The sequence below is a fragment of the Rhodotorula paludigena genome, assembly GCF_050403205.1.
Source record: "Rhodotorula paludigena JCM10292 DNA, Rt_paludigena_JCM10292v1_ctg54, whole genome shotgun sequence".
NCBI classification, from domain to species: Eukaryota; Fungi; Basidiomycota; class Microbotryomycetes; order Sporidiobolales; family Sporidiobolaceae; genus Rhodotorula; species Rhodotorula paludigena.
This window is the reverse complement of record NW_027481404.1, coordinates 19,198-46,761: the sequence shown is the minus strand read 5'-3', so window position 1 is coordinate 46,761 and position 27,564 is coordinate 19,198. Positions and strand designations below refer to the sequence as shown.

At 64.9% G+C, this 27,564-nt stretch overlaps 9 protein-coding genes across 9 annotated transcripts; 3 read left to right on the top strand and 6 right to left on the bottom strand.

Annotated features, from left to right (window-relative positions):
• Positions 1 to 375: 375 nt before the first annotated feature.
• Positions 376 to 2,665, top strand: JCM10292_007340 (uncharacterized protein; the record flags this gene model as incomplete). Its single annotated transcript, XM_076651614.1, has 5 exons — positions 376 to 447; positions 836 to 901; positions 986 to 1,923; positions 1,989 to 2,344; positions 2,412 to 2,665. The coding sequence occupies 5 exons, from the start codon at positions 376 to 378 to the stop codon at positions 2,663 to 2,665; spliced, it is 1,686 nt and encodes a 561-aa protein (XP_076502812.1).
• Positions 2,666 to 3,075: 410 nt separating this feature from the next.
• On the bottom strand, positions 3,076 to 5,676 carry JCM10292_007339 (uncharacterized protein; the record flags this gene model as incomplete). Its single annotated transcript, XM_076651613.1, has 1 exon — positions 3,076 to 5,676. The coding sequence occupies one exon, from the start codon at positions 5,674 to 5,676 to the stop codon at positions 3,076 to 3,078; it is 2,601 nt and encodes an 866-aa protein (XP_076502811.1).
• Positions 5,677 to 7,553: 1,877 nt separating this feature from the next.
• On the bottom strand, positions 7,554 to 9,402 carry JCM10292_007338 (glycoside hydrolase family 18 protein; the record flags this gene model as incomplete). The annotated part of the gene is made up of 11 exons (XM_076651612.1): positions 7,554 to 7,558; positions 7,614 to 7,675; positions 7,760 to 7,932; positions 7,994 to 8,213; positions 8,268 to 8,390; positions 8,457 to 8,467; positions 8,529 to 8,719; positions 8,782 to 8,811; positions 8,880 to 9,113; positions 9,174 to 9,259; positions 9,329 to 9,402. 11 exons carry the CDS (start codon positions 9,400 to 9,402, stop codon positions 7,554 to 7,556), a joined length of 1,209 nt encoding a protein of 402 aa, XP_076502810.1.
• Positions 9,403 to 10,066: 664 nt separating this feature from the next.
• Positions 10,067 to 14,170, bottom strand: HSH155 (U2 snRNP complex subunit HSH155; the record flags this gene model as incomplete). Its single annotated transcript, XM_076651611.1, has 8 exons — positions 10,067 to 10,320; positions 10,386 to 10,700; positions 10,758 to 11,057; positions 11,114 to 11,838; positions 11,904 to 12,381; positions 12,438 to 12,852; positions 12,909 to 13,873; positions 13,936 to 14,170. 8 exons carry the CDS (start codon positions 14,168 to 14,170, stop codon positions 10,067 to 10,069), a joined length of 3,687 nt encoding a protein of 1,228 aa, XP_076502809.1.
• Positions 14,171 to 14,734: 564 nt separating this feature from the next.
• Positions 14,735 to 16,526, bottom strand: JCM10292_007336 (S-(hydroxymethyl)glutathione dehydrogenase/class III alcohol dehydrogenase; the record flags this gene model as incomplete). The annotated part of the gene is made up of 10 exons (XM_076651610.1): positions 14,735 to 14,818; positions 14,895 to 14,961; positions 15,019 to 15,145; positions 15,210 to 15,265; positions 15,362 to 15,613; positions 15,678 to 15,952; positions 16,021 to 16,140; positions 16,204 to 16,215; positions 16,278 to 16,406; positions 16,506 to 16,526. 10 exons carry the CDS (start codon positions 16,524 to 16,526, stop codon positions 14,735 to 14,737), a joined length of 1,143 nt encoding a protein of 380 aa, XP_076502808.1.
• A 475-nt stretch (positions 16,527 to 17,001) lies between these two features.
• ACT1 (actin) lies at positions 17,002 to 19,225 on the bottom strand (the record flags this gene model as incomplete). Its single annotated transcript, XM_076651609.1, has 11 exons — positions 17,002 to 17,010; positions 17,088 to 17,116; positions 17,263 to 17,374; positions 17,494 to 17,593; positions 17,664 to 17,983; positions 18,043 to 18,333; positions 18,417 to 18,478; positions 18,544 to 18,661; positions 18,837 to 18,890; positions 19,012 to 19,037; positions 19,219 to 19,225. 11 exons carry the CDS (start codon positions 19,223 to 19,225, stop codon positions 17,002 to 17,004), a joined length of 1,128 nt encoding a protein of 375 aa, XP_076502807.1.
• An 846-nt stretch (positions 19,226 to 20,071) lies between these two features.
• On the top strand, positions 20,072 to 23,390 carry JCM10292_007334 (uncharacterized protein; the record flags this gene model as incomplete). Its single annotated transcript, XM_076651608.1, has 10 exons — positions 20,072 to 20,306; positions 20,387 to 20,497; positions 20,566 to 20,734; positions 20,820 to 21,166; positions 21,252 to 21,523; positions 21,606 to 22,331; positions 22,405 to 22,567; positions 22,626 to 22,876; positions 22,974 to 23,273; positions 23,346 to 23,390. The coding sequence occupies 10 exons, from the start codon at positions 20,072 to 20,074 to the stop codon at positions 23,388 to 23,390; spliced, it is 2,619 nt and encodes an 872-aa protein (XP_076502806.1).
• Positions 23,391 to 23,876: 486 nt separating this feature from the next.
• Positions 23,877 to 25,775, top strand: JCM10292_007333 (eukaryotic translation initiation factor 3 subunit E; the record flags this gene model as incomplete). The annotated part of the gene is made up of 4 exons (XM_076651607.1): positions 23,877 to 24,141; positions 24,329 to 24,483; positions 24,548 to 25,390; positions 25,473 to 25,775. The coding sequence occupies 4 exons, from the start codon at positions 23,877 to 23,879 to the stop codon at positions 25,773 to 25,775; spliced, it is 1,566 nt and encodes a 521-aa protein (XP_076502805.1).
• Positions 25,776 to 26,251: 476 nt separating this feature from the next.
• Positions 26,252 to 27,098, bottom strand: NUT2 (mediator complex subunit NUT2; the record flags this gene model as incomplete). Its single annotated transcript, XM_076651606.1, has 5 exons — positions 26,252 to 26,458; positions 26,517 to 26,619; positions 26,684 to 26,767; positions 26,844 to 26,931; positions 26,999 to 27,098. The coding sequence occupies 5 exons, from the start codon at positions 27,096 to 27,098 to the stop codon at positions 26,252 to 26,254; spliced, it is 582 nt and encodes a 193-aa protein (XP_076502804.1).
• Between the last annotated feature and the right edge of the window lie 466 nt (positions 27,099 to 27,564).

The window sequence follows — 27,564 nt, the reverse complement described above, 5'->3', positions numbered from 1 at the left end:
GCGAGGTGTCTGGGTGGCAAGCCTGTTCCTTCCGAGTGTGGCGTCCGCGCTTGGACTCGGACAAAGCGGTAGCGTGACCCAAGCGTGCTCTGACTGGCTAGGAGGCCGCGATGAGCAAGACCGACCAGTTTCGCGAGCTGGTCTGATAACCCCTCTGCGGTCTACAGCCGCTTGATCGCGGGATCTGAGCGGGCAGCGCAGTGTACGAGAAAGTAACGCGCCGTCTGCAGAGCACCCTAGTCCCGATCAAACGAGAGGGCGAGAGAGCCTGGAGGGTCGCCCACGCTCTCGTCGCGCCCGACGACGCCGCCAGCTCTTGCCGCCGCCGCCTCTCTCGCCGCGCTCTCTCGATCCGCGTCGCTGTGCAGCACAAAGATGCCGCCCGCTATGCTGGCAGCGCCGCCTGCGGACCGATCCGAGCCCAAGTGCCTCGTCAAGCCGTCAAGGGTGAGTGCAGGACCCGGCCTCCGTGCCCCCGCCTCGGCGGGGAGCGTCCACCGCTTCGATTGCGCCCAGCGGACTCCGAGCAGCTCGCGACTGGCGCTGTAGCACGGGTCAGCGTGGGCGATCCCTCGCTTGAGCAGGCCCCATCGAGCGAGGGCGATGCAGCGGGACGTGCCGAGGCAATTCCCCTCGCGCGACCGGGTGGCTCGGGATGGCGCGGCAGCTTCGGTATCGCGCTCAGAGACGGATTGGAGCGCACGGGCGGCGCAGCAGGGCGGCGGAAGCAGTGTGGCGCCCGCGCCGAGTTTCCTTCGCGCTCGCGCTCGTTGCGGACGGGCGGAAGCGCTGACTCTTGCCTTCGCGCGCCGCGCTGCTTGGTGCTGGCTCACAGGAGTGGGTGGTTCCGCCAAGACCAAAGCCCGGCCGCAAGAGCACCAAGAAGGACGACGATGGCGCGGTGCGTTTCCCCTTCTTCCGTTGCCGCTCTCTCGCGCGACCCGACTCTCCCTCGCTCATCCCGAATTGCCTTGCCGATTTGCAGAAGGGTGGGGGACGCACCTCGCAGAAGGCCTTCCGCGAACGCCGCCAAGAGTATGTCGCCGAGCTCGAGGAGAAGGTCCGGCAACTCGAAGCCGGCGAGGGCGAGAAGTGTGTCTTCTACCAGCAGCAGGCCCAGAAGGCCAAGCTCGAGACGGTCGCGCTCCAGCAGGAGAACGACTCGTTGAAGAAGGAGGTCGAGGCTCTTCGCCGCGAGCTGGAGCGCGCACAGAGCGGGCCGGCACAAGCGGCAGGGTTGGCAGGAGGGAGGGGTTCGAGTGCCAAGGGCAAGGCGCGTGCTACGCCGCAGGAGTTCGACGATCTGGCATCACCGGGGCCGTCGAAGCGTCCCCGGAGGTCGGCTGCAGTGCGGGCACAGGCCGTTGTCGCTTCCGCCACCGGGACGTCGCCCGTCGCGGCGCAGCAGCTGTACCAGATCGCTTCCGCAGCCGAGTCGCCCGTGCCTGTGCTCTCGCCTGCGGGCACATCGAGCTCGTCTGCGCACTCGGCATACGTGCACTCGCCGCTCAACGACTTCCACGCCGTCGGACCCGCGTCGCCCGCCCACCCGCAGCTCGCACCCAACTCGGACGCCTCGCCGCACGGGCAGCGTTGCACATTCTGCTCGGCCGATGCAGACTGCTTCTGCGCCCAGGTCGGCTACGACATCAACCCTTCCCCGTCCATCCCCCTGCACACCAACCCGCTACTGGCCGCGGCTTCTTCGCCCGCTGCGCAGATCAAGCTTGAAGACGCGGACGACATCCTCTTTGCCGAGACGTCTTACGAGCCTGCTGTCCCGCTTCGCCTGCGCAAGTCGGTCACCAAGGCGCCGACGGTCTGGGCCATCGAGCAGCCGCACTCGACCGGCCGTACCATCACAATCTCCCAGCCCGTCTGCAGTGGCGACCCCTCGAACTGCCCCGCCTGCTCTGATGACCCGTGCGTTCGAGTCTCGCTGTTCGCATCTTTCATGTGCGACGTCAGTTGACCGGCCTCGCGCACAGGTTCGGCAAGGCCTTCTGCAATGCGCTGTCCTCGACCGTCTGCACAACCCAGCCCTGCACCAACTGCCCCTCGCACTCGACGTCGCGCAAGATCCCGACCCCGCCACCCGAGGCGACGGACGAGGAGGCGGCCCTCTTCGAGTCGCTGACCGACCTTCCCTGCTGCGGCGACCCGACGCTGTGCGGCTCGCTCACGTGCAAGCCGAACAAGGAGGGCGACGCCTCGGTCGTCAAGGTCGAGCGCGCTGTCGTCAAGGCCAAGCCGTCGTCGCCGAGCCCGAGCACCGATGTCGAGACGGTTCCCTGCAACGAGGCATGGACCGCCCTGAAGCAGCACCCGAACATCGCCTTTGCCGGTGCGGCTCTGCTCTCTTTGCGCTCTCTCGCTGCACCAACAATCCTGACGTAACCTCGACTCGGCAGACCTGCAAATGCTCGCCGACGTTGTCGCCAAGCGCACCTACTGCGGCGGCCCCGTCGTGAGCACGCCGCCTCCCCCGCCAGGTGTCACGTCCGAGACGTTTGTCGGCCGGCCCGAGCTCGTCCCGCAGTCCACGCTCCAGTGCTCGATTGACGCCGGCGCGCGCAAGCGCCTCACCGTCGAGCGCGGCGCCGTCAACGAGGCGCTGCACCTTCTCGACCGCGCTGTCGCGCGCGGTGGACCTCTTCGCCAGTAGACGGGCTACGCTCAAACATAGGGTCGTATACCTTCTGTCCCGCTCCGACTCCCTAGACTGGCCGTTTCGCGCCATCATAAAAGGGCTTGACGCCCGCCTCCGTTTGATCCTCCTCTTCCTCTCTCTCTCTCCGTTGTTCAGCTCGGCTTTCAGTGCCCCTCTATTCGTCTCTCTTTCTCTGTTTCCTCCACTTTTCGCGGTTCTTCCTCCTGCAGTGCCCCTCACCTTTGCTTTTCCCTGTGTATCGCCCTCCTTCCGTTGCCGTGCTTTTCTGCAATCTTGGTCCCGTAGACGTCCACAAGTTGCGAGAGAATAATGCGAATTGCGGGAACGACATGCGAAGTGCGGGAACGACAAGAACTGCGCGAGACCGTACAACAAGAGGAGGCACAACAACCTCACCGACTTGTCTAGATGCCCATCTTCTCACGCCTGCTCTCCTCCCGCGCGTCCTGCTCAGCCTTCTCCCAGTACCCGAGCAACTCGCGCAGCTCCTTCTTCTCCACCTTGGGCTTCGTCCTCTGAAGCGCCTTGCGCACCCGCGAGATGTTGAGCGCATTGAGGTGCTTGATCTCGGCGAGCTGCTCCACGTCGAGGCTCCCCTCGACCTCGACGCCGCCAGCCTTGGCGCCCGTCGTCGCCGTGCGCACCGTCCGCCCGCTCCCGCCCGGCCGCGTCGCCGACGACTCTTTCCACCGGATCCACGTGCGCGTGCGCTCGAGCACGCGGAGCAGGATCGCGTCGGGCACGAGGCCGCGTTCGAGCGAGTCGGCGACGCGCTCCTGCGCGGCCATGTACTGGTTCGACGACGTGAGCGCGCGGTAGAGGATCGAGACGAAGACCGGATCGAGTGTCGGGTCGTACGGGAGGATCGCCGCTGGCGAGCCATCGGACGAGGGCGACGCGGATCCCGAGGCAGAGGCGCTAGCCGCAGTTTGCTGCCGCACCGACTGCGCCCGGATCTGAGGGTGCGGCGCGCGACTGCGGAGCTGCTCCCGCATGAACTCGAAGACGCGCTCGACGCCTCGCGGATCGCGCTGCCGCGCAAAGCGCATCGCCAGCGCCGCGTACAGGTTGCGGTCCGGCTCGAGGCCCGTTGCTTGGAACTCCTTGTACGCGCGACTCGCGGCGTCGAAGTCCCCGAGGCGCGCGTGGCCCGAGATGAGAGTCGAGTAGTACGCCGGATGCGGGTCGAGGTGTAGCTCCTCGAGCGCGTAGTGCAGCGCGAGCGAGGCGCCCTTGGCGTCGCCCATGCGGAAGTAGGCGCGCATGAGGATGCAGATATGGTGGTACGTCGGTCGGACGCCGAGGTCGATCACCTGCGACTGCAAGTATTCCCACTTGGCGGCAATGTAGCGGATCAGGTAGTCGTTGCGCAGTACGTGTCGCGAGGTCTCGCGGTCGTGCTGTGCGTTGCGATCGGAGAGGGACTGGCGCAGGCGGGAGACGGGCGACTGGTCGCTGTGCCGACCCGACGGGCTGACGAGTAGCGCCGCCTCTGGCGGAACGTACGTCGCGGCGTCCGGCGCAGGCGGCGAGTGTCGCAGCTTCGAGCGCTCGTTCGGCAGCTCGTCGAGCGCCGGCATCGGGAACTCTGCCTCGGGCAGCGGCTCCGGACCACCGAAGTGGTGCTGAAACTCGCGCTCGCGCGCCCATGCCGCGCGCATGAGGACGCTCAGATGCTGCGGCGTCGCGCGCGTCCTGCCCTCCGTAAAGCGCCGCACCTGGTTCAGCACGCGGGCCGAGACGCGGACCTCGCTGTCGGCTTCGAGCGCGAGATGCTGCACGAGCGCGCGCGTCATGCCCTCGCTGACGCGAGTGCCTTTGCCGTCGCGCTCGAGGCGCCGGCGGAAGCAGGCATTGGCGCCGCTCAATCCGCGGTGACGCAGCATGCCAGCGAGCAGGACTTCGTACGACAGGACGGACGGAGCCATTTTTGGCAGGGTGATGTTGCCGAGACGTGCGGTGCCCTCGGCGAGATTGTCAACGAACGTCTCGGCGGCGGCCGGATCGTTCCGTGCGAGGAGTGTTCGCAAGACGGCGGCAGCGACATGGTCGTTGAAGGGAATGCCGGCGCGCTGCGACTCGACGAGGACGAGTTGCGCAAGGTCGACGCGCTGCTCTCGTAACGCCATGCCGACGAGACTGACGATAGTGGCCGAGTCGGGACGGGGACGGGAATGGAAGGAGGGGTCGGTGGAGGCGAGAACAGGCGGGTGGGACAAGCCGCGCAGGTCGTCGAGGAGGCTGGCTGGGAAAGCGGAGAAGTCGTACTCGTCGAGCACAGCGAGAGCGTCTCGCAGCGCCCGGCGCCCAAGCCGGACCGAGAGGAGCGTGTTGAGCACGCGCACGTCCTGCTTGATCGCCGTCCCGTTGTCGAGGTCCTCCTCGCTCGCGCTCGTGAGCAGGCGCTCCTCCATGACGCGATTCCCGCCGTACAGCGACATTCCACCGAGGAGCGTAATCGATGTGCGCGCCGTGGTCGGGAAACCCTTGCTGGCCTTCTCGGCAAGGAGCGCCTGCGCCTTCGACAGCTCGACGTTGCGCAAAAAGGCGCCGATGGCCTCGTCGTAGTCGCTCGCAATAGGCTCGATATCGTGCTCGGCGAAGAGCGCCCACGCCGCCGTCACGTCCGCGTATCGCTGCTGCTCGAACAGAGCGCGCATTCGGCCAGCGATGATCTTGCGCGTGAAGATGCCGCGTGCGATGGCTGCGTTCGTCAAGTCGTACACTGACTGCCATCGGTTCTTCGCTCCGAGAGCCCAGGTGGGATATTCGTAGAGACTGGCGAGGACGGGAAAAGGGATGTCTGGTCGTCGTTGGCGGATGCACGCGACTGCCTGGTTGATGAGCCGCTCGGCCTCGGCGTCCAGCCCCGAGCTGATTCCTTCGAGGGCGAGGTATCGCACGGGGGCGACATCGTCGAGTCGGTCGCAATCCAGGATGATTTGACGTCCTTCGCGAAACGCCGGCAGTTTCAGCGGCCGCGGGAGCTTCGACAACCGCTGCATGACGTCTATCCGGCCGGAGCTGGTCGAGCGGAAGTCTTCATGCTGCGGTGATTGTTCGAACGAAAATGGCGGCTGGGAGGGAACGCGCCGGCGGCGCTTCTTGGTCGAAGGAGCAGCGGATTCTACTGTCGCAATCGCCGCAGTCGAAGCATGGCGACTGGTGGAGGGGTGTGCCGCACACAGGAGAGGTAATGGCGCCGCCACAGGCCTTGCCAAGGCGGAGGTGCGCCTGGACGTAGCAGACCAGCGCTTCGAAGGCGGTGAGGCTGCGGACAAGCGGGACGTGTCAACGAGGTCGCGGATCCGAGGCGACTTGAAGTGTGCTATAGACTGACAATGTTTCCTTCTCCCCACTGCGCCGTCTGCAGGCGCTACCTCTGCCTCATTACCGCTTCGCGTTCTTGAGTTGGCGAACGAAGGGACGAGAAAGGCGGGAAGCTGGGCGACCGCGGCGGCAAGGTCGGGCGCGGCGGCTTGTGCAGAGCTCTTGAAGCCTCTGGCGCACTGCCGGGCTAGCATCAAGCTGCGCGGCCGACGCTCGAGGTGCCGCTTCGAGGGAAAGTTGCCGAGAGCTGCAGACGAGCACGAGTCAGCGCGATCGCCGAGAAGCGCCGACAGAAAGTACCTAGACGCACTGCTCTGTGTCTACGAGCTGAGCAGATCCTTGCACGAGCGAGCAGAGGCAGACTGTCGGGAGCAACGAGTTGCGGGTTGGCCATCGTCCCTCTTCGGCACGCTCCCACTCCGCTCAGGATGTCCCGGTTTGCGCTCAGCAGGAAGGAAGAGGAGGCCATCGTCTCGCTCTGCCGCACAGAAGCTCTCCGCGCGTGCGAGGAGCAAGTCGCGAGTGCGCTTCCCCTCCTCATCGCTTCCCTCGCCTGCGCTCTCCCGCTCACTCTGTCTGCCGTGCTGGCGTTGTGCAGACTTCTCGACGTGTGCGCAGGGCCGCACCATCTCCGTCACCTGGTCGTGCCGCGAGCAGTTCCGCGCAATGCAGAAGTGCATGTCGCCGCAGTCCGTCCTTCTCGCTGCGTGCACAAAAGACCTGCAGCTGACGACATTCCGCCGCAGCATGTCTGAGGAGAAGCTCGACGCGGCAAAGCGGCGATTCTTCCAGGAGGGCGGCGTACCCAAACCAGCCCCTGCTCCATCCACCTCGTCTTGATTCCGCCTTTCCAGCCACCATCGAACTCCGCTCAGCAGTACTCTTGTCTGTAACCGTACCGCATCCTGCAACGATTCACGTCACGCGCCCAGCTTCGAACCTGGGTCGACCCCTCGTCACCGTTCTCGCATCGTGCTCCCGTGCGCTTGCTTGTTCTCGCGCACGCACCGGCGCAAGTAACGAGGCGAGGTCTCGCCGATCAATGGCTCACGCATAAGGATGCCTGCGTTGATTCTGTGTTCTAAGGATGATGTGCGTCTCCGAGGACCAAGCCGATTGCGCTCATCGCTCTTTCCGCCTCGCTGCGGCGGGCGTGCACGTCGCGCGCACCGGACAAGCTGCTCAAAGCAACGCGTGCTTGTACGCTGTCCAATGGCGGAGGGAGTGAGTTGGGATCGCCGAGCGTAGACCTCTCAGAAGAAGAACGCACGGCGCAAATTTCTCTTCAGCGCTCGTCAAGCACTCGGGCCCGGTGCACTGTCCTTTCGCGCGCAGTAGTGCTGCCGAGTCTCTCCCCGAGCGTACACGAGTCCTGCCTCCCTGCTCGCGCCCGTCGCGTTCGTTTCTACCTTTGCGTGCTCGTCTCATCTCACTGTCTGGCGAACTGTGCAGAGCTGCAAAGGTGCGTGATCTACAGAACCTATTGCTCCAGGCAAAGCGGACGTGTAGGGGTATGTGAGAAAGGGAGAGGCGGAGAGGAGAGCACCGGAACTCAGGCTGCGAGAAACGAGGTGTCAAAATGTGGTTCCGGCGCGACAGGCAGCCTTCTTACCCATGCTGGTACGGATGGCCTCGTATACGTCGGTCGTGAAGCCTTGCGTGTCGAAGACGAAGCTGCGGTACAAACGGGAGAGTCGAGGTGAGTTTGCGAAGGTCGCCGTTCAGCACACCCCGAATGCGAGAAAACCTGGGACGCACACGCCGGCCAAGCCCTGCTGGATCGCCCAGCGCGCCTTGATGGATGCGCTCGTGGCATCGTCGTAGCCGATGTAGTGCTTTTTCGACGGGTTGAAGAGGAACGGCGTTGCCGTGCAGCTGTCAAAGTACCGCGTGTACCCGCTCGCGCCCTTCGAGCCGTCGGAGCTGAGGAGCTGCGTCGATCGCGAACAAGCGTCAGCGACAAGGTTTCAATGGGGCTGTAGCTGCACGCACCTTCTGCGAGATCAGGTCCTTGTACTGCCACTGGCCCGAGTACGCCGCCGACTTGGTTCCGCAAACATCGGTCGACGGAGCGTTCGAGTCGCCTGGGCCGCCCTTGGGCACGACACCCGTCCATTCCTGGTACGCCACGGATTGCCACTTGCCGTTGATGTCGGCCGACGCGAGCTTCGAGGACTTGGTCGTGAAGCTGATGGCGTACGCGGGGATGCCGCTGGGGGTAGAGAAACGTCAGAATGGGTAGTGCGCCAGGCAACGCCTCACGCACAGGAGGATCTTGCTGGCAGGAAACCCGCGCCTCGTCCACAGCGCGACCGAATTCTGCACCGAGGTGTCGCTCTTGCACTTGCGAAGAGGCGCATTCGGGCCGGTCGTCTCGGACCACGAGCCGCTGGAAGGCGATAACTCGTCAGTCTGGCAAGCAGGAAGCCCGTCTTTACATTCGGCGAAGCCGTACCCAATGTCGTACTGCGAAGAAGGCGAGTCAGCTACAGACCTTCGATGGGGCACTTTGAGAAAGGGGACGCACGGCCATGAGGTTGATGTAGTCGAAGTAAGCCCCAAACTCGGCGAAGCTGGGCAGAGGTGCTCCGTCGGGTCCGAGGAAACCGCCCGTAGAGACCGCCGCCGTGATGAGCTTGCTCGTGCCAATCGTCTTGCGCAGGACCTTGAGGAATGCGAGGAGATTGGCAGAGTCCTGCGGGTTGACGACGTTGCAGCCTGCATCACTGCAAGATTCAGTGCTCTCGTCCCTCCGAGTCAGACCGCCGGCCGAAAATTACCAATGCCGGCGCCATTCGGGTACTCCCAGTCTACGCATGAGCGGCGAGGCATCAGCAGCTGCACGGCAATTGGACGGGAAAGAACGAGGAATGCCCACCGAGGTCGACGCCCTCGAAGCCGTACTGCGCCATGAACTGCTGGATCTGCTTCGCAAAGGTCGTCTGCTTCGCCGGCGTGTCGACGAGCGAGCTGAAGTACAGACTGCCGGTCCAGCCTCCAATTGAGAACAGAGGCTTCGACCCGGCCTGCTTGGCCTGCTTGACAAAAGCCGTGATGTCCGACGTCGGCTGGTCGGCGGGAACCTGGAAGCCTGTCTTGGTGGTCACGGTGACTGCAAGGACGAACACGCTCAGTTACGTTCGAAGTACGGACGGGCCAAAGCGGCACAAACCAAAGTAGTACGCCAAGTCGCTGTACTTCCACGGAATCTGCTTGACGGACTGGTCTGCAGCATTGTAGGCGGGCCAGTAGTTGCCACTGTAGAGCAGCGCCGATCAGCTTTGCACGGCCCGCTATGAACAGGAGATGGAGAGAAGTGGGGCACACATCAGCGGTCGGCTGGCAGCGAGGGCTGAGGTGCCGAGCGCGGCGAGCGCGCCGAGGGTCGAGAAGATGCGCATGGTCTAGGTGTGCGAGGTGCGGAAGAGGTAGAGCGCTCTTGGCCAGATGTCAGCGAGAGGAAGAGGGCGGCCTCGATGGCGAAGAAGAGGAGCGGGCGACAAGGGACGGCGGACAGTTGGCAAGGCAGAGAGCGACAGATATGCACCACCGTCGCGCGAGCAGGAACGAGCGAACAAGAGCGGGTGCGCACGAGCGCGAGAACCGAGGACAAGGGCCGGCAGTACGAGGTGCGAGCGGCGCAAGCAGGGACAGGAGACAGGTGCGCGAATCGCGCCCGTCGCCGACACCGAACCGAGCAGATTGACACGCCAAGAGGAACCAGAACATCGACTAGCGCCGCTTGTCGAAGATGAAGATGCGCTGCGACGCGTTGTTTGTGGCACGTGCACGCAGCCCGTGCAGACCGCAGAACAGAGTCTGCGCACGGTATTGGACTGGCCGTGCTATGTCTACTGCTCGAATTCAGGAGCCACCTCACAGTCCCGACAACGCGGTAGCAAAACTCCAGATTCTAGGTTGAGGCCCTCTCTCTCTCTCTCTCTCTCTCTCTCGCCTCTTCCTCTAAAGCGCCGTTCGAACTGATGCCTGGACACGAGACTTCTAGCTGAGCGACTGCAATTGCCCAGACCGGCTACAACAGGGAGAATGGGAAGGAGGGAGGGCTCAGATCCACATCATGAGGTGGTCGCGCTCGTACACGTTGCGCTCGTCCGACAGCTCGAGCGACGGGTAGTACGCGACGAGGGCGTCCTGCGCGCCCATGTACAGCGAGTTGTACACGTGCCAGTACACCTCGCGGACCTTGCGCGCCGGGTGGAACAGGCCCTGCAGGACGTGCGAGAGGACGACGCCCGGACCGAGGGCGACGCGCATCGCCTCGATGGCGTCGAGCACAGCGCCGATGACGTGCGGCGAGGCTGGGGAAAGGTGAGCACGTCAGTACAAAGCGCAAGCCCGATGGAGAGAAGAGAGCGGGACGCACTCTCGAAGATGTTCGGCCAGATGAGGTTGAGCAGGTGCATGTGCGCATCCTCATTGCCGAGGCCAGCCGTGCCGAGCGCGAGATGCTTGACGATCGACGCCGCAGTCTGGCGGTGCACCTGGTCGCGGTCGGTCAAGGCGTCCTCGAGGCAGGTCAACACCGAATGGATGTAGTCCTTGCCCATCTCGCCGATGTACTCGAACAGGAACGACATGGCCTTGAGACAGCCGTTGCGGACGTTGAGCTCGGGCGTGCGGTACTCGTTGAGCACGGCGGGGATGCAAGTGAAGGGACCGCAAGTCTCGGCAACGATGGCTGCGTATGCAGGAGGGTCAGCACGGATCATTCAACCGAGCAGTGGAAGCGACGCACCGATGGCGACGGTACTGCAGACACGCGATTGACGGTCCTGGACCTTGAGATTGGTGAGCAAGACAGAGAGGACGTCCTGCGGACCGATGGCCTTGGCGATGTAACCGAAGGAGTTAACGGCCGCACGGCGAATGGCTTTCTTGTGCGCCTTGAGCAGGTCGAGGAGCTCGAAGCAAATGCGCATCCACTCGCGCGCAGAGACGAACTCGGCGCCACGGTCGGCGATACGGCCGATGAGGTTGATCGACGCCTCCTGCACCTTTTCGTGACGGTTGCGAAGAATGGGCGTCATGCGCGGCACTGCAGTAATAGCAAGTCAGCAAGGCTCGCGGCAGCACGGTGCCAATGAGACGCACAAAGGTCCTTGACGGGCGGGCTCATCTGGGTCATGCCGACCACGTTGGCGATGGCGGCGATGGCCGAAATGATGCTACCGAGCGTGTCGGGGTACTCCTCACCGAGCTGCTCGAAGAGGACCACGCCAAGCTTGGACAAGAGCGTGTCCTCCTCGCACTGCTTTATGACGAGCGAGAGCTTGCTCGTCAGGTCGGCCGCCTGCTGACGGACCTTGGCGCTCTTGTTGTTGAGGCGCCAGAGAATGGTCGAGACGATCTGCGTCAAGTACGGCTTGACGCGGATGCCGAGCGCCGAGACGACCGTGCCGAAGCCCTCGAGCATGACATTATCCTCGATCGTCTGCTCCTGGAACGCGTAGATGATGCCGTCGATGAGCTGAACCTCGAGGCGCTCGTCGATGTCGGCCGTGCCGAGGTTCTCGACCACCTTGGTGATGATCTCCATTACCATCTTGCGGAACGGCTCGCTCTCGTCCTTGAGGTCGTTGACGATGCGCCCGACAATCTCGGACACGCCGGCCTTGTTGGCAAGCTCGACGGTCGTCTCGACGACCTGGCGGTAGTTGCGGCGGTCGAGCGCCATGCGACGGACGAGGAAGTTGCGGAAGAACTCGGGGAGGATCTCCTCGCGCACGTACTGCGGCTGAACGCCGTCCGTCGCCGAGCACTGCTTGACGACCTTGAGAACAATCTTCTTCATCTCCTCGTCGGGCGACTGGAACTCGCTGCGGGTGAAAGGCTAGGTCAGCACTCGGTAGCGGCGCAAGAAGCAAAGGGGAGCGGGACGCACCGAATGAGGATGACCATGACCTCACGCGTGTAGTAGTTGGCGTACTCCGGGTCCATGAGCGGGATGATGAAGCCAATGGCCTTGAGAAACGCGGCGAGACCTTTGCCACGGTGCTTGCGGATACCCGTCCACAGCGGCTTGAGCACACTGTCGAACGACTCGATACCGTACGGTGCCGCAGCCTCGGCGAGCGCGGCGATACACAGCGCCGACATGGTGCGGACCTTCTGCTGCTCGTCCTCGAGGCCGTGCGCGACCGACTCGACTAGGTTCTTGAGGTGCGGGAGGACGGCGCAGCCCATCATAATGGCGATCTGCTGGATGATCTTGATACCAGTGTGACGCGCTTGCCACGACTTCTTCGAGCGGCAGACGGCGCGGAGGAAGGGGAGGAGGGAGGGGATACCGAGAGCAGACGCGACGACGGAGAACGCGCGGGCGGTCGTGTTGCGCACGTACTCATCGGCGTGGTCGATATCTGCGAGGCGAACTGTCAGCTCGGCCCACTTTGCAAAGCGACGGATGGCGACGCACCAGGGCGCATGGTCGAGATCATGTGCGCAAGGCCGGCCGCCTTCGACAGGTTCGAGATGATCTCGCGACCTTCGACGCGCGCGTAGTAGTCCTCGTCGATGAGGAGCGGCTCGATGACGACGAGAATCTTGTGCACGTAGGGGCGGACGAGGTCGTCGAGCTTGTAGAGAACGCGGTCGATAACCTTAACGAGCAAGTGGCGCTCCTGGTCCTCGAGCGTGCGCTCCATCAACAGCGGCAAGATCTTGTCGAAGAGCGGGCCAGCTCCAAACTCGCGGGCCTTGTCGGTGATCTGGCGCAGAGCGGACTTGCGCATGGGAGGCGTGCCGTTCTTGATCTTGAGCAGCAGGCGCATGATCTTGCGCTCCTTGAGCTCCTCGACCGTCAGTGCACTCTCGTCCTCGTTCGTCAGGATCTGCGGAACGTGCGAGTCAGCACAGGCGCGGAGAGGAAGGGAGCGGGACCGCGTACCTTGGCAAAGTACTGTGCATCCTCCTTCTTGAAGAACTGCAGATCGCCGACGCCCTCGATATCGGTCGGCAGCTCGGTCGAGATGCCGAGCGCCTCGGCGCTGACGCCCGTCTCCGGCATCATGAAGCCGCCGTTGTCGGCGAGCGGCGTCTCCTGCAGCTTGCGCGACGGCGTGCGGATCGGCTGGTAGCCCGCGGGCGGCTCGACGATCTCGTACCCTTCGGTCGGAAGCATGGCATCGAGCTCCTCGTCGGTGTAGACGCGCACTCGCCGGTCCATGACACCGCCGACGAGGAGGAAACCTTCGCCCGCCGTGCCTTGCTGGACCGTGTTGATCGTCGGCGTCATGCTGAACGGCTGCAGCGAGCCGGGCACGGGCGTCTGAGCGACACCACCGACGGGCGTCTGGTCCCACCGCGAGCGCTTGGGCGTCTCGCCCGGTGCGCCGGTAGCGCCGACCGGGCCCGCGGGCGTCTCGTCCCAACGGCTGCGTTTCCGCCTGGGCGTCTCTGCGGGCGCCTCAGCCTGCTTGCCCTTGAGCTTGGCCTCGTCCCACTCGCCGCCGCGCTCCTTGCCGACGTCGGCCATCTGGACGTCGCGGGCAGGCTCCTCCGGCTCTGCTACGTCCCACCGCCGCCGGCGTCCGACGGGCGTCTGGTCCGGTGCCTCGAGCTGCTTGAGCGGCTCGCCCTTTTCATCGGTGCCCTCCTGCTCGCGGCGCTCGATCTCGCGGCGCACGCGCTGCTCCTCCCGCTCGATCTCGGCGCGGCGCATCTTGTCGGCGTACGACTCGCCCTCGCCGCCCTCGCCAAAGGCATCGGTAGAGACGCCTGAAGCGCGCTCGAAGCGGCGCTGGTGGTACTCGGACTCGCGGGCGGCGACCTGACGGGTCTTTGCGGTGGCCGCGAACGGGTCCTCGGCGTCCTCGTCGGCAAACTCGTTCAGGAGATGCTTGGGCGCGGTGACTGTGTGTAGCGAGAATCAGCTGGATGCCCCCAACGGGCATACTGCAGAGAGGGTGACTCACAGGAGTCGAGCAAGCGGACCTCGCCGCGCCCGCCCTCGTCTTCCATGTCCACGTCTGCGCTAGTGCCGACGTCGAGCTCGGCATCGTACCGGCTCGATCGGGGCTTCTTGCTCGACTCTGGCGCGGCGACCTCGGTCGAGAGGCCTGCGTCGGGCTGGTTGGCGCTCGCGGCGAGGCGGGCCTCGCGGCGGGCAGCCTGGGCGGCGCGGATCTCGTCGCCGGTCGAGTCAGACATGTTCGTGCACGACTGGCGGTCCTACGAGTGCGCGCGAGGCTGTGCGGCGGTGGCGGTGCGGGGAGGAGGGGGCAGGGGGAGATGAGCGTCTCGGAGCGCAGACGCAGAGCTGGCGTGTGTGTGTAGGAGCTCTGCGGTAGCTGTGCTAGTCTCTGCTCAGCCCCGGGAAGCTGCGCCGCAAGCGGTGCTGTGTGGAGCAGAGCCGACGGTCGCCTGCACCAAACTCCCCCCTCTCGTCCTCGAGCCAAAGTCACCTCGCCTTGTCCTCTATGTTCCTGGTACACCGGAGCTCGCAACGGCACTTGTGTACTTCAAGAGCAGACTGAGTTGATCGGGGAAGCGAGAGCGGAGCAATGATCCCCTTGCTCCTTCTCGAACTCCTCTCCAAGCCTGTCACAGCCGAGCACGTTGAGGAAGTAACTCCGAGCGACGCTTCATAGCTAGCTGGATCACAGACACGCATCATCAAGCTAAGAAGACGCCCCGAGACAGCTTTCTGCGCGACACAGGACCGAAGGGTGTCGCGAACACTGCTTTTCCTTCTGTGAAACGGCTTCTACGCCACTAGGCCCACATGTCAACCACACAACGGATGCAGGCCCCGTCATGCATGTGGCCGAATCCATCAGAAATAGTAGAGAGCGTGACCTAGCAGGGAGAGAGCAGGGTGAGTTCTGAGATTCACAAAGCTCTCACGGCCTCGCTCCGAACGCAAAGGACTCACGCGGTGGGTGACGTAATCGTCGACGGTCAGCTTGCCCGTAAGGTAGTCGTCGACGAGCCCCGGGAGCCTGCAAATCATCGAAAGTCAGCCGGGAGACGCAATGCGAATGAGCGCGTATACGCACTCGCTGCGGCCCTTGACACCGCCGAACGCTGACCCCTGCCACTTGCGACCGGTAACGAGCTGGAAGGGACGCGTGGAGATCTCCTTGCCCGCCGCCGCGACACCGATGATGGTCGAGACACCCCACCCTGCAAAAAAGAGCGCGATTGTCAGTCTATAATTCATGGCCCGGAAGGCAAGCGCAATGCGCACCCTTGTGGCACGCCTCAAGAGCCTGGCGCATGACGTGGACGTTGCCGGTGCAGTCGCTGCCGAGGAGGGGCGGTCAGTCCGGCTCTCTTCACGAATCGGCTGTCTCCCGCACGCGCCCCGGGCAAGCCACGAACGCGTAAGACAGGACTCACAAAGTGTGCTCGCAGCCGCCGTCGGTCATCTCGATGAGCTTCTCGACGATCGACTTGCCGTCGAGCTTCGTCGGGTTGACAAAGTCGGTCGCGCCCATGCTGAGCGCCCAGTCCTTCTTGCCGTCGTTGATGTCGATCGCAATGATCTGCTTGGCCTTGCGCGCCTTGCAGCCCTGAATAACGGCGAGACCGACAGCACCGAGACCGAAGATGGCGACATTGTCGCCCTCCTGGACGTTCGCCGTCTTGGTCCTGCAAATGCCAGCTCACCGTCAGCACCGAAAGGCAAGTGTTCTGCGCAAAAATGGTCACGCACGCTGCACCGTAGCCCGTGGTGAGGCCACAGCCGAGCAAGCACGCCTTGTCGAGCGGCGCCTTGTCGGTGATGGCCACGACCGAATACTTGCTGACGACGGTGTACTGCGAGAAGGTCGAGCAGCCCATGAAGTGGAGGAGCTCCTTGCCCTTGCACTTGAAGCGGCGCGTGCCGTCGGGCATCTGGCCCTGGCCCTGCGTCGCACGGACGGAGCCACAGAGGTTGGTCTTGCCCGACTTGCAGAACTTGCATTCGCGGCACTCGGCAGTGTAGAGCTGGAGCGAGCGGTCGAGGGTAAGAAAGCGGCACGTGAACAGTGGAAAAGAGGCGGACAGCGGCTCACAGGAACAACGTGGTCGCCAACCTTGACGTCCGTCACACCCTCGCCGATCGACTCGACGATTCCACCACCCTCGTGACCGAGCACGACGGGGAACGCGCCCTCGGGGTCGTCACCAGAGAGCTGTCAAGCGAGAGGTGAGCCTATCTCTCAGGAGCGGGAAGCGCTGGCAACTGATCAACACACAGTGTAGAGGTCCTGTGCGGCTCAGATGGGTCAGAAAAGTATCCTGAGACACTGAAGAGCAACCGGGCACGCACAGTGTGGCAGAGCGCGGTGTAGAGGACCTTGATGCGGACCTCGCCTGCCTGGGGCGGGTCGACGGTAATGTCCTCGATCGAGACGGGCTTGCCCGCCTCCCATGCGACGGCAGCCTTGCAGGTGATGACCTAGCAGAGAAAGGGCGCAAGCGCGTCAGCCTGTCGTGCAGCTTGCGAGCAGGAGTCCACGCGCGAGATTGCGCGCAGAGAAGGCGGTCAGAGGCGGACCTTGCCCTGAGTGTCCGACATGGCTGTTATCTGAGTGTTTGTGGGTGTGTTGAGAGAAGCTGGATCAGAGCCGAGCGGGAGGGGAGAGAGAGCGGAAGATGCGACGGCGGCTTCTGCGCCGAGGTCGACCGCGCCTCCACCTGCGCGCCGTCGTCAATGTGGGGACGCGCGCTTACCCGCCCGTATTCCAAAGCGACTATTCTGCACGACTGTAATGGGCAAATGCATTCGGTCTGCCTCGCTATCTTGCGCCTCTCCTGTCACTCTCCTTCTCTTTCTGCGCATTTTATGGCTCGGGGTTTCGATTTCGGCAGCACAGCGACGACGACAGCTCTTGAGTGGGCAAAGAAGGGAGAAGGAAGAACGGAGGAGCAGGGAGGAGAAGTGAGATGGGCAGGGGGAGAAGAACGTTTCAAAGGTGGACGGGAGGGGGAAGGAGGTGATAGTATGCGGAGAGGGTGCGGCTTTTTGGGCACGACAGGGCGCAGCGAGGCGTTTAGAAGCACTGTAAAAGCGGGCAAAACAGGGGGTCAACGGTGTGACCTCGCCAAGTTGTCGCAGATGCGCAGGATTTCGAAATACCTTGCGGTGGACAATGGACGGGCCAGACTCTGCAGAAATGATAGGGAGAGAGCCGGAAGGGTGAACAGGTGAAATCAAGGACAGAGCGGTCGGGTCGACGAAGCCGACCGCGACTGCGCCGACGACGACAGCGCCGCCGCCTCGAAGAACACGAACAGGGACAAAGTCGACGCACCGTCGTACTCCTGCTTCGAGATCCACATCTGCTGGAAGGTCGAGAGCGACGCGAGGATGGAACCACCGATCCAGACCGAGTACTTGCGCTCGGGCGGGGCGACGATCTTGACCTGTGGCGCAGTGACGGCGGCGAAGAAGGCAGAACGGCAGGGTGAGGAGAGCGGACGAGTCAGTACACCACTCAAAAACACCCTTAGGCAGGCCGCGACCGACGGCGAGCGGGACGCACCTTCATCGACGACGGCGCGAGCGCCGTGATCTCCTTCTGCATGCGGTCCGAGATACCTGCGTACATGGTCGTGCCGCCCGACATGACAATGTTGCCGTAGCTGTTGCGCTCACCCGCAAGTCAGCCAACTGACCCCTCACACGCACATCACGGAAGAAAAGCCAACGCACAGGTCCTTGCGGATGTCGAGGTCGCACTTCATGATCGAGTTGTAGGTCGTCTCGTGGATGCCCGCCGCCTCGAGGCCGATGAGCGCCGGCTGGAAGAGGGCCTCGGGCGCGCGGAAGCGCTCGTTGCCGATCGTGATGACCTGGCCGTCGGGGAGCTCGTACGACTTCTCGAGCGCCGACGACTGCGCCGCCGTCTGCATCTCCTGCTCAAAGTCGAGCGCGACGTAGCAGAGCTTCTCCTTGATGTCGCGCACAATCTCGCGCTCGGCCGTCGTCGTGAACGTGTAGCCGCGCTCCATGAGGATCTTGACGAGGTAGCCCTGCGCACGCAATCCCGGATTAGCTCAAGAGCGCGCCACGAGCGAGACGCAGAACGCACCGTGAGGTCACGGCCGGCAAGGTCGAGACGGAGGATGGCGTGCGGGAGTGCGTAACCCTCGTAGATGGGCACGGTGTGGGTGACACCGTCACCCGAGTCGAGGACGATACCGGTCGTGCGACCCGAAGCGTAGAGCGAGAGGACGGCCTGGATCGCGACGTAGAAGGCCGGCGCGTTGAAGGTCTCGAACATGATCTGCGTCATTTTCTCCCGGTTAACCTTCGGGTTAAGGGGAGCCTCGGTAAGGAGCACGGGGTGCTCCTCGGGCGCGACACGGAGCTCGTTGTAGAACTGTGGGAGCGAGACGGCGAGCGCGCCGGCACGTCGGTCAACAACCGCATCATTCGAATCTGCGCGATCGGGCGGAGACGCACGGTGTGGTGCCAGATCTTCTCCATGTCGTCCCAGTTGGTGACGATGCCGTGCTCGATCGGGTCTGCACCGCCCCGCTCGGTCGTCAGTATGGCTCGCAGCAAAGGGGCGCAGAGGGCAGAGACGTACACTTGAGCGTGAGGATACCACGCTTCGACTGGGCCTCGTCACCGACGTACGAGTCCTTCTGACCCATGCCGACCATGACACCCTGGTGACGGGGGCGGCCGACAATCGAGGGGAAGACCTGGTGGGGGGACGCAACAAAGGGTCAGCCATCGCGCGATAGGAGATTCCGCGCTCGGTCAACATTGTTGAGCATGTGCTGGAGCTCCTACGAGCATCGACAGCGGCGCCCGGCGTGTAGGGAGCGGAGGGGAGGAGGGGGTACCCGCTCGGGGACAAGGGGATGCGAGACTCACGGCACGGGGCGCGTCGTCGCCGGCGAAACCGGCCTTGCACATGCCGGAGCCGTTCTGTCCATCGCAGGCAAGCGCACGCAGGTCAGTACGGGCTGTGCGAAGGGGGCGAGGCGGGTGCGCCGAGGGGGTGGGAGCGGGTGACGAAGCGGCCGCGTGGGCTGGCAACGGGACGCACGTCGATAACGAGGGCAGCAACTTCGTCTGTGGGGAGCAGTGCACTGTGTCAGCACTCTCATCTCTTGCCCAGCGGGGTGCGGCGAGCCAGCGAGGACGAGGGGGTCGAGTGACGCGGAGGGGGGGCGAGCGAGCGACCGCATGGCTCGCCGGCGAGCGCTGCGACGACGCGGGACGGCCGCGGGCTGGTCCAGGGGGCAGTGCGCACCTTCCATGGCGTCGAGTGTGGATCCAAGCGGGGTGGAAACGGGAGGAGGAGGGAGGAGGGGAGCGAGGTGCGCGCGCCCCGAATACTGCGCGCGGCGAAGGCCCAATCCAATCGCAGTGGGAATACAAACTGCGCAGCTTGTATTCCCCACTTGCCCTCTCGCCTTACTCGCGCCTATCTCGCTCTCTCCCGTCAACGTGCACCTCGCGCTGTCCGCAATGGTCAACTGCACGTCCCCTGTAGCTCGTCTCGTCTCTGCTGCTCTATAGGAAGCCTCGTCGGCGCACCCTCTGCGTCGCGCAGCATCTCGTAGCGCCAAGGTCTCGAGGACCGGACTCGACAACGCTCCGACAACGCTGCGCAGCATCATCCCGACCGCGAGTCAGGTGTCGCCCTGTCGGTGCGAGCTCGAGCCCCTCGTTCTTGCTTTGCATGAGAGACTGCTCGTCGTGACCGGGCTCACGACTTCGGGCCGGTGAGGCGGATGAGGAGGAGCGGGAGCGCAACAGCGCCGAGTGGGCTCGAGGGTGCAGTCCAAGAAGCTCAGTACTTTGTGCGCAACCTCGGACTCGCCTCACCCCACCCGAGCGAGTGCAATGAGGCGCGTTGGCGCCCCGTCGCCTCGTCGTCCGCGCAGCTCTCGCGCACTTGTCTCTGCTCGACCCGCTTCACGCGTCTTTCCGAGCACGGGCAGTGCCGAGCAGCAGTCGCAAGACACACCAGCAGCCGCTCTCTCGCTCCCGCGCGCGTGCTCGCTCAGGACTGCTCCCCTCTCCCCCCGCTCACGGGTGCTCCTGTCCGTACCGCATCTCGGCGCCTCGAACGCTCGCAGAAGCGCGCAGCCAGAGCTCAGATGGAAGACTACCCGCCCCCGCGCCGCTACTCGCGCGGCGCGTACGACCACGGAGGCCGCCCTCCTCCCCCTCAGCGCGGCGGCGGTGCATACGACGACGGCGCGTACGACCGCCGCCCGCCCCCGCCCGGCCGTGCGAGAGACGACTACGACATGGTGGACCGGAGGGGCCCGCCGAGGGGCGCTTACGACGATGCACCGGGAGGAGCACCGCCGTTCGACCGCGAGTTCGAAGGTGTGTCGGATCGTGCTGCGCCACTGGCTCTGACGCGCAGCGCATTGACCACTCGTGCTACTCCCTGTTGTCCGTCATAGGTCGGAGCAAGCGCCGCCGCTCGCTCTCACCACTAGACGGTCCCGCTCGCGGCGGACCCAGGCGTGGTAGCCAGGACTACCCCGAGCACGACCCGCGTGACTATCGCGACGGTGCGTCGATCCCAAACTCACGAGCCCCTTGCGGCAAGCGCTGATCGTGCTCGCATGTCACGCGATAGGTCCCCCTCCTCCCGGACGGTACCGCGACGACTACTACGACCGCCGCGGCCCGCCTGGACCTCCCGTGTCACGCGTACCGGGCAGTCTGCCGCCACCTGGGTACGGAGCGTACCCGCCTCCGCCGCCAGGGTACGGCGAGCCGTTGGGCGGTCCGCCTCCCCCTCCGCTGTGCGTACTAGTCCCACCTAGTCTCCGGTCTCGATCACTGGCGAGCTTGGCAGGCTGACTGACGTGGTTCCTCTTGTGTGCGCAGTCGTCCTGCGCTCGAACCGCCCCTCGCGTTCCCCCACCGCGTCACGCACGCCTACTTCTCCGACTGGTTCCGCTCGACGAACCCCTCGTCGCTGTCCGACTCTGCCGACGCGCTCGAAGAGGCATGGAAAAAGTACCAAGGCGATTTCCTGCGGCGCGAGTTGCGCGGGTTCTTTGACGCGAACCGCGAGCAGGGCGGCGCGTGGTTCGAGGAAAAGTACCGCGCCGAGAAGGGCTTTGCCGACGAGCGCCGGGAGCGCAGAGAGAGGGTCAAGCGGGCCGAGAGGATCGAGGGGTGGGTGCAGCGCGCCGTGCAGGGCGAGCTCGATCAGGTCTCGTTCGACTACGGTGCGTCGGCATGCCTCTTGTCGCCTGTCAGGCGCTCGTCTATGGCCGAGGCGCATCTGACTGATGTTGTGATCCACTTGCACAGACGAAGCCCGCCGCAAGTCTCGCATCCAGCCCAACGCGGCGACTCAAGCCGCGACCGCTCAGCCTGCGAACGGCGACAGCGCGACGAATGGCGAATCCTCGGCTTCGACAGAGCCTGCGGCAGCGGCGGACGAGGCGGTCAAGAGCGAGGAGCCGGGTGCAGGAGAAGCGGGCAAGCCCGCCTCGCCCGAGTTTGTGGCGCAGCCTGCGCGGCCCGAGATGCTGCTCGTCAAGGGCATCCCGCCTCAGGTCGGGTACAAGGCGCTCGAAGAGGTGCGTCCCATTCTCATCGCTTCCTCTACCTCGCTGGCCGGCAAGACTCGCAGACCTGACTGGCTCTCTTCGGTTCGCGCAGGTCTTCTCGAAGTTCGACGGCTTTGTCCGCATGGCCATGTCCGAGCCCAACCCGTATCGCGGCTTCAACCGCATCGGCTGGGCCATCTTCACGACTTCGGACGCGGCCAAGAGTGCGCTCGAGACGATCGTCGCCGCCGCACCCAAGCCTGCTGCCGACAAGAAGGAGGGCGATGCCGTTGCTGCCGATGCCGGCGACGCAGAAGGCGACAAGTCGACGGCTGAGGATCCTACCGACGCAGGGGAGGAGGGCGCCCCCGCCGCCGCCGCACACAACGGCGAGCACGCTGCGGCGCAGGCTTCCGAAGACGCGGCGACCAACGGCGCAGACGAGCCGGCCGCAGCCGTCGCCGCCACCTCTTCGCCGTACCTCCTCGGGTTCGGCTCGACCCTCGGGCACGCGCTCGACCTCTCGCGCCGCGGCACGCTCCTGCACCTGACCGAGCCGCGCGACGTGCGCATCCGCGCGGCGCCCGCGGCGTGTTCTGCCCCTGCGCGCATCGCGCAGGACCTCGAGCGCGTCGAGCGCGTCGTGACCGAGATGGAGCGCCGCGTCGAGGACGACGCGAAGAAGGCGAAGACGGCGGGCGACGACGCCGAGATGGAGAGGGTCAAGGGAAGCGAGGTGATCCGGCGCAAGAGGGAAGAGTGGGAGAAGGAGGTCGAGGAGAGGAAGGCGAGGGAGGAGCTTGATGATGAAGCGCACCAGGCGGCGGTCGCAGCAGTTGTGAGTCCTCCGCCTTATCCCGGATCCAGTGCCGCTTTGGCCACTGCTGACGCACTCGAGGCCCGACACGCAGAACAAGCGCGTGCTCGACCTCTCGCTTTCGTACCTCCGCGAGGCGTTCGACGTGTGCTACTACTGCTGCGCCGTGTGCGAGTCGCCCGAGCAGCTCTTCGAGACGTGCGCGCGCCACGTCCGTCGCTGTGACGAGGTCCGCAACCTGAACCGCATGGAGAACGGTGCGTCGCTTCGCTTATCTGTACGCCGCACTCAGCTGACAAGCAGTACACGCCGCAGAGGCCCGCTGGGTCGAGGGCTTCGACGCGCACGTCCCGCTCCTGACGGACGTCTCGACGCTGGACGTGCGCGACCTCGGCGCCGAGTCGCGCGAGGAGGAGACGTACCGCCTGACGAGCCCGCACCTCAAGCAGGAAGAGGAGGGCAAGTTCCGGTGCAAGAGCTGCAACAAGCTCTTCTCGGCGCGCAAGTTTGTCGAGAAGCACCTCGCGCTCAAGCACACCGAGATCTTTGGCGGCAAGCTCGAGGAGGTGCGTTCGCTCTCCTTGAGCATGCACACAGCGCCGCGCACGAGCGTGGCGACTGGCGAATTACACGGTGTAAACTGACGCTGGCATGCTCTTGCAGCTCGAGTGGTTCAACAACTACGCTCTCGACCCGAGCCGCCTTCCCGTGCAGGCCTTCCAGACGTACAACTACCTGCCCTCGGTCCTCGCGCCTCCTCCGCCGTCGTCGTCGAACCCGTTGCGGCGCAACAACCGCAACAAGGACGGCGAAGACCGCCCGCTGTCGGACCGCATCGGCCCGCCCAACAAGCGCTCGAGGCGCAACGACCGCAACGCCGAGCCCGGACCGCCGGCTCCGCCGCCCAAGGGTGCTGCGCTCGACCCGAGGGCGGGAAGGGGCGCGACGGCATATGCCGACTTGGTGCGCTGCTTTCTCGCTCTTCCTCCTCGAGCCCGCAGTTCAGGACTGACTCTGCGAGTACGCCCCTTACAGGACGGTCCTTCTGGCGGTGGTGCAGACATCGTGCTGCCCTACTGAGTGGGTGCCCAAGGCGAAGGGGAACACGGTGAAAAGGGGGGTTGAAGCTTGTCGTTCGCAAGTGCTGTGCAGGGCTGTCTGGTTCCGTGATCTCGTTCTATTGCAAAGTGCTCGTCTACACTGGAGCAAAGCCTGCCCGTCAAGCGCGGCGAGAGCAGAGAGAGCGAGTCGGGTGAGCGCGACTTTGAGGAAAAGCGCGGGCGGAGCGAGCGACGCGGCGTGAGTCGTCGCCGCTGCCCGTGCGCTTGTCCAGGTCCGCCGTGAGCCTGCCCAGTGCCCAGCCAGCCCCAGCCAGACCCTCGTCTGCCCCGCCAGCCGCGCCCACCGCCGTCGAGCTCGCGTCTCGCCGTCCCCTTTCTCTCGCCGCCGCCTCGTCGCCGCTCCCCGCGCGACACCGCCCCGAACGACTGTACTCGGCCCTCCAGAGCTCCCAGTAGAGCTTCTGCACCTCCGCACCCGCCCCGCCTTTCCCCCTCGCGCTTCGCCATGGTCGCCCCGACTCCCTCGTCCTCGTCGGCGCAGGACCCGAGCCTCGCGCTCCTCGCGCGCATGCTGCCGCACCTCGACCGCCAGCTCGTTCTCCCGCTCCTCGACTTTCTCGAGTCGCGCGAAAAGTACGCCCACGACGACGTCCTCCGCGCAAAGATCGACCTCCTCGGAGACGGAAAGACCAACATGGTCACGTTCGTAGAGAGCCTCAAGCGCGAGCTCGAAGGCAAGGACGAGGGCGAGGAGGTCGAGGGCGCTGCTGGTGAGTCGCGCAGCTCTCTCTCGTCGTTACCAACTCCTCGTCGAGGTGGACGCATTCGCGACCTAGCTATTCTGCCGCGTCAATTGGCGCGACAGAAGCTGCGTGCTACTCGCTGCGGCTGCTCTGCACTCTTTGGACGACTTGGCATGCGCGCGGAACTGACGCCGACACTTCGCACCACTTGCAGAGTTCCGGAAACGCGAGCAGGAGGTCGTCAAGTCGCTCAACGAGCTGCAGGCGCAGGCAAAGGAGGTCATGGACATCATCTCGAACCCCGAGGTCGTCTCGGCGCTGCGACAGGACAAGCAGCACAACCTGACCTACCTCAAGGAGAACCACGGCGTGCGCCCCGTTTGCCTCGCCTGGTCGTGCACGCCCCGCTCACTTTTCCGTTTTGCGCCTCCAGGTCTCGCTCGAGCAGATCAACTTCCTCTACAAGTTCGGCCAGTTCCAGTTCTCGATCGGACAGTACGGCGGCGCATCCGACTACCTGTACCACTTCCGCGTCCTCTCGACCGACTCGCAGCTCGTCCTCTCGGCCATGTGGGGCAAGCTCGCGTCCGACATCCTCGAGGGCTCGTGGGACGCTGCGCTCGAGGAGCTCAACAACCTCCGCGAGCACATTGACCAGCGCGGCGCGGCGGGCCCGGGCGGCCCGCTCTTCTCGCTCCAGCAGCGCACGTGGTGGCTCCACTGGTCGCTCTTCGTCTACTACAACCACCCGAACGGCCGCGAGCTCCTGCTCGAGTCGTGGCTGAACCAGAACCTCCTCAACACGATCCAGACGGCCGCGCCGTGGCTCCTGCGCTACCTCGTTGCCGCCGTCGTCATCTCGCGCAAGTCGACGCTGCGCCAGGCCGGGCCGGCCTCGGCGGGCAACTCTGCGCGGTCGCGCGAGGCCGTGCGCGACGTCGTGCGCGCGCTCGGGCAGGAGCAGTACCAGTACCACGACGCCGTGACCGAGTTCCTGCGCAAGCTGTACGGCGAGGTCGACTTTGAGGGCGCGCGCGAGGAGATGAGCCGCTGCGACGCGGCCGAGCTCGACGACGACTTTTTCCTCGAGGCGCACAAGGGCGACTTTGTCGAGAATGCGCGCTACCTCGTCTCCGAGGCCTACTGCAAGATCCACCACCGCATCGACATTGGCGAGCTCTCGGACCGCCTCGGCCTCTCGCGCGAGGAGGGCGAGCGGTGGATCGTCGACCTCGTGCGCGACGCGCGCCTCGACGCCAAGATCGACCTCAAGGAGGTGCGTCGCGCCCCCTCCATCGTCGCCTCCTCTTCTTCCCCTTTCCCACAACTGACTCCCTCGCCGAATGCACCACACACAGAACATCGTTCAGATGAACCACGCCGACACGCCCGTGTACCAGTCGGTGATTGAAAAGTCGCGCGGGCTCCTGTTCCGCTCGCAGGCCATGGCGAGCGCGATCGAGGTGCGCGCCGCGGGCGGCCAGCCCGACCGCGAGTCGCAGCAGCGCTTTGGTGGGCGGACGACCGGCGGCGGGCAGCGCAAGGGCCCGGGTGGCGGCGCGGCGGGCGCGCAGAGGCAGCAGCAGCAGCAGGGCGGCGGGGACAAGAAGGGCGAGGCGCAGGGTGCGGGCGACGCGCCGGCACCGGCGGTCGAGGCGTAGATAGATCCGCACTCCTCCACGTCTCTTTCCACTTCCTACCTCGTCGCTAGCTGTTCTGTGTGCTTTGGCTCCCTGCGGTCCACTCGTGGCCATAGGGACAGTTTTCGAAACGTGTACCGATTAGACACCCCCTCTTCGCTCTGGCATCTCTCGAGGGCTCTGTGAGCGCGAGAGCCGCAGAGCATGGTTGCATTGGCCTTGGCAGCGGGAGGAGGGCAGCTCGAGGGATGCAACTCGGGAGGGCCGTGGGACCAGTTCTACGCCAAGAATCCCGCGCGCGCGCGCACAAGCGGGCGCACGATTGAGTGCTAGCGAGAGGTGCATGTACGTGTGCACGACCGTGCGTACTAATTAAGAAGGTGCGCAGGTCGTCGTGCTGGCATCGGCCAGGGATACCGGTCGGACGACCTGACGGCGGGATCGTCTCTTGCGCGCGAGCACGGATGCAAGCGCTGGAGCGGCGCACTGCTAAGCTTTCACCGCACGTCCTCCATCTTGACGTCCCCGCCCGACCCGTTTGCGGTGGATGCGCTCGTCCCGTTGGTCGGGGCGGAAGGCGCGCCGCCGTTCGCCGACGAGTCTGCCGCCGTCGAGGGTTCGGGCAGCGGACTCGTCTGCGCGAGGTAGTCGGACAGGTCGGGGAAGGCGTCGCCCAGCTGGGAGCGGAGGAGGCCGCGGTAGTCCTGCGAGTCGGTCGGGTCAGTCACGGTCTCACTAGGCGATTGGGGCGAGTTGACGCACCGAGATGGCAGAAAGGATGCCGTTGGTGTACATGTTCTCGCCCGAGAGACGCTCGATGAAGGACTTTGTGTGCAGGTGCGGGTTCTTGCCCTGGTCGACGAGACTGCGAGATCCGGTGCGAGGTGAGTGGGATGGTCGTGCCTCGACGGGAGCGATCAGAAGCGCACTTGATGACCTCGATGGGGATGTTGACGTTGGCTACGAGGTCCTTCTGGCCGTGCAAGCGGCCGAGCTGCTCGATAGTCTGCTGCCTGTAGTCGAGTCGCGTGAAGAGGACGAGGTGAGCCAATCTGCACGCGGTCTCGGAGAGCCGTGATGGGGACGCACGCCTTGCGACCGATGAGACCGCCGGGCACGCCGCTCGCCACGCCGCCTGGCGAGCTCTCGAGGGCAGAGTCCTGAACGTCACTTGCGCCTGGCGAGGGAGAGGCGACGGGGTCAGCTCGGATGAGGCGGGTGGTGGGCAGAGGGCGGGGCCGCACAGATGCCGAGCTCGAGGAGGGTCTGGAGGAGCTGCTCGAGGGTCTGCTCGACCTCGAGGCGCGGAGGAGCACCGGGAGGAGGAGGGGCAGGTGCAGCCATGGCTAGAACGGCGGGGGACCGCGAGACAAGCGCAGGCAGCTCGCAAGAGACGCTCTCAGCACAGTGCACGCGTGCACGCAAGCCTCGGGTCGCGGCAAGGGCGAGCGAGAGGACGGAAGAGCGAGAGCTGCAAGTTGGCTCTGCTCGGCTCACTCGACTCGGCCAGGGCTGGGCAGATACAAGCGCAGACTGCTAGTACGCTCTCGCTCTGTCGTTCCGTGGTAGAAGCGTGAGTTTCCACGCCGCCGTTCCCGCGCTGCTCTTCGTCTCCTGTCTTCGAGGTTGAGCGAGGCGCTGCCATCGACCGCAGCCCTCCTGCGCCCTGTGGGCTCTCAGGCGGTGCTTGTGGACTTGCTGTGCTACTATCAGAGCAGCGTCGAAACTCGAGCACGCGACTGACCACCTCCCACCGCTCACAGACGCTCCTTCCGCGCCCTCGCATCCTCCCACTCAACCCCCCCAGCCC